Source organism: Silene latifolia, chromosome 3 (assembly GCF_048544455.1).
Source record: "Silene latifolia isolate original U9 population chromosome 3, ASM4854445v1, whole genome shotgun sequence".
In the NCBI taxonomy this organism is placed as follows: Eukaryota; Viridiplantae; Streptophyta; class Magnoliopsida; order Caryophyllales; family Caryophyllaceae; genus Silene; species Silene latifolia.
In genome coordinates this window covers 101,216,106-101,227,042 of record NC_133528.1, presented here as the reverse complement: position 1 = coordinate 101,227,042, position 10,937 = coordinate 101,216,106, and the positions used below count along the sequence as shown (strand labels likewise).

Genomic DNA, 10,937 nt, shown 5'->3' with positions numbered 1-10,937 from the left:
TCATACCCACCTCAGACTCTACTTTTTCATTTTATTTGAGAAAATGTGGGGTTTAAGAAAAAAAAAGAACAAAAATAATATAACACATGGATTTCTTTCATTTGATGTCTTCTTTTAAAAGTGGGGTCAAGACTCGTGTAGAGTCTTAAGTTGAGTCTTGGATTTTCAAGACTCAACTTAAGACTTTGTTAAAAGTAAGGTAGATTATTGGTAGTCTTGAGTGACTCTTGTCTCATGTCTCAAGACTGCCAATAATCTTATCCTAAGGTCCGAGTTTACAGCGGGTGGTCAGGGGTTTTTTCGTTGGTATTTTAATGAGGTTATGAAGCTTTGTTTGGTCTGAAATTTAGTACGTAGGTAGAGGAGAGTGTAATATAGGTCGTAGTTGTGTTGTTTGTGGTGGTTATTGGTTGCAAGTGGTGGTTTTAAAGGGGTTAAAGTAGACTCTCATGTGCAGAACATTTAAATGACCGGAAATGCTTTAAGTTAACGAAATCCGGCCAAAATGTCGTGTTTGTCAAAAAAATTATATTAAAGGTTGTGTTTGACAAACTTTTTTTTTAAGGTAGTGTTTGGAATATTTTTTTTTTAAAGGTCAATGACACAACTACAATGTTAATAAAAGGCCAATGACGTATAGCACACCTCATTGAAAATATTGGTTGAAAATAGAAATTTTTTTGCAGCAACGCTACCAACTTTTTTTGACAATATCAACGCTATTAACTTGATACACAGCATACTTTACAAACCGATTGACTTGTGGCAAATTTGGCCTGGTACATGATTTACAAACAAATTTGACAAAATCTGTACCCATTTCCAAAGCAAAAAGAGCATTTACTATTGTCTATATCGTAATATTACAACAAAAGATTAAAAAACAAGCGTAAGAGCGGTCATTATCTTCCTGAGAGGATGGAAGACCAAAAAATCGAAGAAAAAATATGTTTTAGAAAACATCTATGGCAGAAAGGTTGCCACAGGGACCTGAAAGAAAAACAAATGGAAGATTTTAACCTATCATCATCTCACTTCCGCAATCAGACATAGAGGGCTGCAACCTTTTGAGCCACTCCATCGGCAATCTCCTCATTGTGCTCGGGAATTGATTCTTCCTGCAGAAAGATCGTGGCAGAACAAGTGAACAACCATGACAAATACTATGAATCATGCACGGAAACTGGATTCATTTACGCGACCCAAAGGAAAGGCTTTAATCAAACAAAATGACTCACGAAACTCGAGGAACTGATTTCACCCACGAAGAGAGAAGGCAACCATTACAACTAAATGCAAGTAGAAGCATTGTAATAAATACCAGTTTTGGCCGTGATCTTGGAATCGGTCACGACCTAAACTTGATTGGTGTGTTACAAGTGCAGTCGATACCATCTCAAATACAGTCACAATAACCTCAAAATCTTTACAAAGCGGTCATGACTAAGTACCCTTGCCCAAATTTGATACTCTGGACATCCCACCAGCGCGCGCGCCGGTGGTCACCATGGATGCGTACATGTAAAGAACACTGTAATAAATACCACGAAACTCGAGGAACTGATTTCACCCACGAAGAGAGAAGGCAACCATTACAACTAAATGCAAGTAGAAGCATTGTAATAAATACCAGTTTTGGCCGTGATCTTGGAATCGGTCACGACCTAAACTTGATTGGTGTGTTACAAGTGCAGTCGATACCATCTCAAATACAGTCACAGTAACCTCAAAATCTTTACAAAGCGGTCATGACTAAGTACCCTTGCCCAAATTTGATACTCTGGACATCCCACCAGCGCGCGCGCCGGTGGTCACCATGGATGCGTACATGTAAAGAACACTGTACATTTAAAAGACTAGAACTACGCTGTACTTATATCACAGGTTGTTTGGTAGTTAAATTCATATTTACATTTGCTCGGAGTGGGCGTAATTGTTAAGGAGTAAGAGTAGAAAAGGGACGAAGAAGGGGTGAGGGGGAATTATTACTTGGATACGGGATTGACCCTCTCACTCTCTCTTTCCTTGATCCACCACCACCAACACCACCACCACCACCACCACCTATTTTCCTTTGGTTTTCCTTCCATCACTCTCACTTAGTCTCACCAATTACCCCCAATCCACATAAGCCCTCAAAAGTCCTGGGAGCTGTGAATTTCTAGGAGGGTATGATGTTTGACTTGCTGAAATTCGTAAATAAATAGAACTTGACATGATTCCATTAACCACAAATGGAGGATTTTAATTAGAAGTAACTCCCTTTGGAAAAGTAAATTTCCACGAAAAGTCATTTCTCGCATTCACTACCAAACACTTACTATAAATTCCCATGATACTATGCCAGAAATTCAGTTCGAATGAGAGGAATAACATCAAGCCAACACAATCGAAGTTGAAGGTATCATACCTCAGGGTCTCTTTTGGTTTGAACTCCAATACACTTAGAACCACTGATGCTAGCACTCTTCAGCAAGCTGCGCGCACTATAATTTGGTTTGCTTTGACCATTTTGGGCTGCTTCATTTTCTGATCCATCGTCATTTTGTCTCGGAGGGCTTTCAAGAGCAGTCAGGGCAACAGGACGATTCTCGAAATCGTTGTTTTCATTCGCATCTTCTTTAGGTGCAGGGACCCTCTCTCTGGAAACAAGTAGAGAATAAGTTAAGGGGACTAAAGATTTAAATCTTGCCAGATGCTTTCTAATGAATTTCTGTTATTTATATCTTCTTTTTTTCCGATTCCTTTTTTCATCATTTGATAGTTCAGGGGATGGAGATGGAGCAGCCAATCCTAACGCCCATATAACATATTCCAGTTGTCAAGCAAGGAGACGATGCTGCAGGTGAAACAAGAAAAAATTCCTGGAACTTCTTTTACCTTGGCAGCGAAGCATGCTGTCTCTGAAGAGGCGTACTCTTTTCTCCTTTACCCATGTGCTCTTCAAGATGGGCAAATTGTCTCTTAAATCGATCCACGCCACTGAGAAAGTACAAGAATTACCACAATTTCAGAGTAACATTGGTACAGTAATAACAAGACAAAGTTTCAAGAGTACCAGACATGAAGAATTTATATCAAGTTCCTGACTTCACAAGATCTTTGATAAGAAGATGCATATGCGCAACAGAAAAAGTAAAATTACTTTGAAAAGGAACAGCGGAAAAAGTTCTGACACTTTGACTGTAGACATAGTAGTTACTGGCTTCCAAAAACGTAGTTTGGCCGTTCAACGAGAGTTTTGCTCTCGTCATTTTCAAACTACAATTATCCCAATTACAAACAATTACAAATGCTTAAGAATAGAACTCTAGCAGGTCATGAAAAAACTGACAAAATGTCTGGCTAATTTAATGTGATATTTGATCATTAAGTTCCAGCCATAGACATAACAAAGAACTAGAACAGAAGAGCTATATTAAAGGTTGAATCGAAGAGCTGCATACTCTCAGATTTTTCTAGGTCACTGAAGTTCTCAGAATGCACATAGCAATAGAGCGGAAGTAGAAAATCATGATGATGAACATAAATCATAGTAGACAAGATCACAAGATCATAACAATAAGCAAATAACCAAACCAATAGACGACATCAAAAAAGATAAACCTACCTAGGATACATAAAGCTAGTCTGATCCTGTCCATGAAGATATTCCTGAAGCATCTGGGGATGGTACTCCAAAATCTGTTTACGTCATTATAATGTTGTAGTTACTATCTAATTACATCATACTAATCACATGATCAAGAGAAACTCTCTCATGAGGCTTTCTTGCCACAGTCACACAATTATGGTTGGACCTATAAGGTTTTAAGAAAACACATGATATTTCAAGATAGAAATAGTGAGGTTTTATTTATATTTTTTAATAACAAACTATTTTAAAATATCAAACCGCTGAGACTTTTAACCTCACATATTTGTCTCAAACACCTTGTCATTTACTCATTTTAATATAAAACCACACATGTCCAACTATAATCTTACTTAGGCAGAGATAGTTATACATAATGCAACAGAAATTTGAAATACCTCTCTATAAATTAGCTCTCTCACATCATCCTTGATAAGTTTCCTTCTCTCGAATTCAAACTCAAGTTTCGAAATAGGTGTGGTGGTGGGTTCACGGTCCACATTTGCCAATCCATAAAAGTAAGGATCACTCAATCCCTAAATAAACAATTTGTAGTCATCATAAAATCTAGTTACTCGAACGGCAAAAAGTATCATATGCTAACCATGTAAACTTGCAAAATTCACAATATACCTCTTCGGCACTCGGACGGTCTTTAGGATCAAATGCAAGAAGACGCTCTAGAAGGCGAAGAGCCAATGGATCAACCTTGGGAAATTTTTGAGAAAATGGAATTGGTTGTTTCCTCCTCATGCTACTTAGATACCTTCTAGCCTTTTCATTCCTTATCTGCAAGAATAAATCATTATACTATCAGATGGCCATAAACTACAACCTCAAAATCTCGTTTTAGCTCCATCTAGTGAGAGATAGCAACACTTAACTGAAAACATAGCAAATTTTATACATTGACAAGTCGGGTTATTCATAATAGTAAGTTTATATATAAGCTAATAAAACCACTCCCTCCCTCGCTCCCTTTATGGTGCTGGTCGACAGTTGAAATCAGGTTTAGATAATAAGCATGTGAAAACAGCCTTTCTCCTTAAACACCGCTATTAGAGTTAGTTACAGTAAAGCTTACTCTAATTGAAATTAGGGAAGCTAATATCCGAATCAAACACAAACGATGAGGCAAAACTAACAAAAGAAGTACTAACCCTAGAGATGGCTTCTGGGGAAGGGGTACCAAGAAGATCTGTCATGAGGTCCAATTGATGCACCACGTTCTTCCCAGGGAACAATGGCTTTCCAGTGAGCATTTCAGCAAATATACATCCTATGCTCCATATATCAATTGCGGGTGTATACTGCATTATGGTTCATATGAGTAAAACTACATATATGTGACAAAAGAACAAACTGGTGGCTGCTGGTGGTACAAAATATCGACAACAGAACATATCCCTGCGCGTTCCTTTTATCGCAGAAAAAATGAACAAGCAATAGAAGACAACAAATATCCCTATATAGAGAAAACAGTATAGCATTATACACGTAAACACTGATATTTTTCAAATATTAGTAGACAAAAGATGTCCCTATACAAGAATTGAATAGTGTAACAGTCGTGAGATAAGCAGCGCTCAGCATTCGTCTATACTGATAATATATGCAAGGCATTCCGATCGCATTTGAGAACCTATTATCTGGCCAATCTTGCGTTAGAGAGATAGATCAAGAGAGACCGAGAAGGGTGGGAACTGGAAAGTATTAGAAAGTCTACCTCACAAGTGTAAAGCTCACCACAAGAGCAAGACGTGTGGTCATATCATGTTATCAAACAACATTGTTAGAGTTAAGGTTGCATAAAAACCTGTTTTCTCAAACAAAACAACCATAGGGTAGGAGACTATATAAGACATCTATGAATGAAGCATGTAAATGTCAATTCATTGAAATGGAGATAAAATAGGGCAATGACAAATTCAAAAACTAGGTAACAAAAGACCAATTATTATAAAACTTTGCATTTGTTGTTGGTAAATTTTGACATAGACAAAATTTGTCAAATGAATTATAAACAGCAGACACGATTTAAAGAACAACAAACCGCATTGCCTTGAGATCCAAATTTTGAGGAAAAAAAAATAAAGAAGATAAAAATAGAGAACAAACCATCTAACAACCTGCAATGTTGAATTGTCGATGTAAACAACAGAGATAGAATAAAACACGAATTCTTGGTTGCTTTCTACGAACTGATTGGGTGACTGACTAAGATAAGAGGTATGGTTTCTATAAAATGTAACCGAATATGATATTCCAGATATTTTATAAGTGCAAAAATCGCCATTTAACAAAGAGAAAAAGTGAGTCTAATTGACTATTATATTCCTCAGTTAATAGACCTCAATTTTTCAATAAAGACCTTTGTACTATGGATTGTGTTCTGCCCCACTGAATATTTATAAAAAAGAATCATTACGTGAAACAATTGAATAATAATAAGAAAACAATAATTTAAAAGTAGTGTTATCGACTGTTTATAGTCGTATGACTAAAAAGAAACAGCATATGCAGCCATACCTTAGAGAAAAATGAGCCACACAGCTCTGGAGCGCGGTACCATCTAGTTGCAACATAGTCCTTCACATAGAATGTAAACACAATTAGCGAAAGGCAAAAATTGTCATAAACAGTAGTTACAATGGACCTATTTCTAATACAGTGACATACTGTCCAAAATATAGCAGAAGGGGCCTCATTAAATGAGACGCGAGCAAGGCCAAAATCACATATTTTTAGTTTGCAGTCCGCATTAGCGAGAATGTTTTTGGGCTTCAGATCTCGATGAAAAACATTCGCTGCAAAATATGAAGAAAGATATAAGCTTCAGGCATCATATTTTAGGTAATGAAGCTAACTTTTGGTTACTTGCAACAGGTGAACAAGTTTAACCTGTATGTATATATTTTAATCCACGTAGAAGCTGATATAAGAAAAATTGATAATGTTCAGGAGTAAGGTCATCATTTGCCTTAATTACTTGGTGCAAATCGGATTCCATCAGCTCAAAAATTACATAAATATCCCTAAATTCTCTTCGAGAAGGGGGGAGCATAATGTGCTTAATTTCTACAATGTCTGGATGACGAAGCAGGCGTAGGAGTTTGATTTCTCGCAGTATCCTGGTGGCGTCAGAGACATGCTCAAATACATCATTGATCTTCTTAATAGCTACCTTCTCTCCAGTATGAGTGTCAACTGCGGAAGCTACTACACCATAACTTCCTTTTCCGATTATTTCCTGAACTTGGTATCGACTAGCTTCTCCATACTCAGTGAAGAACTCATTCTCCAGCGCATTCTAGACAAAATTAACAAAACAAACATCAGAAACAATGAAGAAGGGAAAGGGGAGGGGAGGGGGAATAGAGCAAAGATTTTTCCTTCCAAAACTCTCGTATATTGGAGGGAACTTATCAGGCTTGAAGGAGGTCTCACTTCACAACAACCTTATTTGCTAACCTCATTGTGGATGGGAGTTTTCCCACGAAATCTTTTGTATGTTGGAGGGGAAACATTTTGGGTTGGACGAGGGAAATGGAGGGATCCATTATCCCTTCCCTCTAAATCCCTCCACCCTTATTTTGGTAATTGGTATCCAAACAATGGAAATTGGATCCCTTTAAATCTCTCCCCTCACTTTCCTTCCAAATCCTTGTATCCAAACAAGGCCTAAAGGAGATTCAACAAATTATAGGAGATAGTCTACCATGTGAGGAAAAATCAATAAATATATAAGTATTTGGGGGTGTTGGCACATATACAATCATCTCATAATAACAATTTAAATATCATCAAGGGAGTTGCTACATTAATATCATCAAACAGTCTAGTTGAAAGACAATGTAAATGCCAGAAAGCGATGACCCCAGGCAAAATGTAAATGTTATATGTATGCAAAATTGTAATCCCTGAAACAAAAGAAAGAAATGAAAGTACCTTTTTGTGAGGATCCATGATAGGAAAACTGGCACGTTTAGGAACCTTGATGGGATTGAAACCAGAAAGATCAAAGTCAATTTCAAAATTCAACTCTTGAGAATGTTTTGAATGATTATTATTGTGTCCTACTAATTCGGAAATCACAATATTATTGTTGTTATTGTTGCTACTACTACTAGTATTATTATTATTATTATTATTATTAATATTTATGTTATTAATATTCCCATCACCTAATTTGCTATTATTATTACGACGCTGAAACCATCGACGAACCCCATCCACGAGAGTTCCACTCCCCATATAACAACTCTCTCTCTCTCTTCAATTCAACCCCTCAATTTTATTATATAATATAATCTTTCTTTTTTCTTCTTTGATTTTCTCTCTCTAGATGTGGAGAAATGGTCGTAGATTCTGGTTTTCACACAGGTAGAGAGAGAGAGAGAGAACCAAATTAGAAGAAGAAATATTCTCCGCGTTGTGCTGTGAATTTTCTCGTCATTCTCACACTTTTTTTATTTTTTATTCGCAAACACGGAAATAATTCTTACACTTATTGCCTACAATAATGTCCTTTTTTAAAATATATACCCCTCCAAGCACCTATGTCACTATGTGGCTGTGTTCTTTCAAGAGTAAATTAACAATTACTCCCTTTTATAAACCATTTTTCTAAAATAATTCTCTTATGAAAATTTTTTAATAAATTACTCTCATTAAATGTTCTCAGTTCAAAATTTGCACCCATTTCGTCTTTCCGGTGATATATTCCGTCAGTTTTAAAATTTTCAGGTCATAAACCCAATTTAATGACGAAAATGCCCTTATGTTGTTATATACTTCAAGGTTTGCACTCTCATTCCTATCCATCGGCACCCACTACCAGCCACCACAACCAACACCGACTACCACCACCGCGCACATTTGAGTAACCACCCGCACAACCGACACACTCACCCACGACGTCCTGCACACCGACTCCAAGACTCCCACTATTAAAACGCCCAAATCTACAACAAACACATTCAATCTTGCACCAAAAACAAAATAGAGAAAATCACATCCAATGATTTCCTTGTTTTTTGACTAAAAACAATTGCGAAATGAAAAATTGGGGTTAATTTCTGGGTTAAGAAGAACCTAATTGTTTCACATTCAATAATTCTTTCTGCCGGGTTCGGGGGGATGTTTGAACGAGATGGATGTGATTTGGGCTTATATATTTTTTTTCCACATGTTCATAGTAAATAAATGAAGAACAACTGAAGGTGGAGGTGAGGTAGAGGGTTTAATTTTGTTTTCTTTGTCTTTGTTTACAAGAAGAACGAGGGAAAAGAAGAGATTGGAGCTTGTTTTTATTTTAATTGTTTGTAAATAAATGGGGATAAGTAGTGATGGATACTAAAATAAAAGAACCGAAGAAATGAGAAATTGGGAAATGAAAAAATTGATCAAACCCAAAAAATTATTCCCCACAATTTTTCTGGGTTAAGATTGAATGAAGTCGAGTGGCAGAGTAGATGGTGATGGTAGTTGATGATGTTGAGTGGCAGAAGAAGCAGCTTGGAAGAAACATAATCGTATTTGCCCATGTATCCCTAATTCTAAGACCGGCCTTCAGACAACTCTCACATCCGAGACCCACAATATCAGGAATGCACTGAGCAAGGCCACGTATTATCTCAGTCGAGGAAAGATTGACCTCTTTTGTTGCAAAACCTGGCAAGGATCCTTTACCATAAGCAGCATCTTTTACGAGAGCCTCCATAGTGGTATCGAATGTCTTTTGATATGAATCAAGACGAATCTCAGTAAATATGCCAGAGCGGTTGTAGTGTGGATAATTCGGTGTTACCTCATAAACGGAAAAAAAAAAGGTTCGGTTGGCATACCTCAAGGTACACTCCTCAAACCAGACAATCCATTCTTTTGCAAATTTGCAGGAATCTTTTAATTCCTTGGACATGCATGTGAGCGAAATTAGGTGACGGAAATGGTGGTCCGATGTCGAGGGTGGTGTTGCAGAGGAGGGGAGAGTAGATGGTCGTGATTTGAGGAGGAGGTAGGTGATGAAAATGGTGGTCCACTGAATATGAGGAATGGTTGAATGCGAGGATGACAGAACAAAAGAACAAATAATACACCAGGGGCAAAACGGTCATAAAAAACTATTTTTCACCTGAATGTATAAATGGGTGTAATTTTTGACCTGAGAACATTTTATGGGAGTAAATTATTAAAAAATTTTCATAAAGGAGTTATTTTAGAAAAGTGGTTTATAAAAGGGAGTAATTGTTAATTTACTCTTCTTTCAATTTCATAAAAATGGTAATTATTTAGGGTAATGCTAAATACAACCGCATTTAAGTATTAAATACTACCTTTTAAATTGGGTATTAATTTAGGAATTAAGAATTAAATTACACATTAACCAATAGAATTAATGCATATTTTAAGAATTTATTTCCTCTTTTATTTTCTTAAATACAACCCAGTGGGTTGTATTTATCATTACCCATTTATTTAACATACACAAATAGAATGTAAACTAGTTTGAATGCCCATGCATTGCAACGGGGTAATTAACTTATTTATAATGCAAAAAAAAAAACGTTATAAGGGTTTAATGTTTACATTCTATGTCTAATGATTTGTTTACATATTATTACAATATCTCTTTCAAAAAAAATAAAAGATTAATATATACGTGGGTTAACTCTTATTTATAATCGTATAATCACTCCACCTTATATTAATCTTTCGATGTGAGACAATTCTACTATTGATAAGTAATATATTCACCAAACTTGGATTATTTTTCTGATGTGGGACAGTTCTATTATTTATATGTAGTATATATTCACCAAACCTGCATTGTTTTTCAATGTGGGACAAATAAAATACTCAGAACTACACCATATTTTTTGCACTTAGTTCGACATCCAACCAGATCCCGAATACCTAATACAGACAATTGCTACTCATTATATCTAATAGTTATATTTAAATTTAATAATATGATCAAGTATTCTCCATTAATATTTGTACGTTGTTTTTCCTCAATTTTTTTATCATAATTGAGATACGAAAATTTCCCGTGGTACCCCTTAATTTTGTCAGATTTTCCATGTTACCCCTACTTTTAAGAATCTGCTTATGGTACCCTTGAGGTTCCATTTTTTGCCCATGGTACCCCCTAATGTAAAGGCTGTTAAATGGACGTTAAGTTTGATGGCGTGACAATAAAATAACAATTAAAAAATAATACCCCCTTTATTGTTTTATTGGTACGTATATCTCTTTCTTTTAAATGAAAAATTAATTAACTATATCATTATAATATTGAAAA

At 36.1% G+C, this 10,937-nt stretch overlaps 1 protein-coding gene across 1 annotated transcript; it reads right to left on the bottom strand.

Moving 5' to 3' along the window:
* Positions 1 to 743: 743 nt before the first annotated feature.
* Positions 744 to 8,167, bottom strand: LOC141647800 (mitogen-activated protein kinase 9-like). The gene is made up of 11 exons (XM_074456133.1): positions 7,583 to 8,167; positions 6,536 to 6,944; positions 6,314 to 6,441; positions 6,164 to 6,223; positions 4,795 to 4,944; positions 4,268 to 4,423; positions 4,033 to 4,170; positions 3,611 to 3,684; positions 2,881 to 2,982; positions 2,411 to 2,642; positions 744 to 1,118 (listed from the first exon to the last, which is right to left on the bottom strand). The coding sequence occupies exons 1-11, from the start codon at positions 7,886 to 7,888 to the stop codon at positions 1,044 to 1,046; spliced, it is 1,830 nt and encodes a 609-aa protein (XP_074312234.1). The 5' UTR covers positions 7,889 to 8,167; the 3' UTR covers positions 744 to 1,043.
* Between the last annotated feature and the right edge of the window lie 2,770 nt (positions 8,168 to 10,937).

Excerpts from the sequence above, each read along its gene's own strand:
- LOC141647800 (XM_074456133.1), bottom strand. The coding sequence starts at position 7,888 with ATGGGGAGTGGAACTCTCGTGGATGGGGTTCGTCGATGGTTTCAGCGT. Across the intron at positions 6,224-6,313 it reads CTTCTGCTATATTTTGGACA|GACTATGTTGCAACTAGATG; the intron begins GTATGTCACTGT and ends TTCTATGTGAAG. Across the intron at positions 4,424-4,794 it reads CCCCAGAAGCCATCTCTAGG|ATAAGGAATGAAAAGGCTAG; the intron begins GTTAGTACTTCT and ends TTATTCTTGCAG.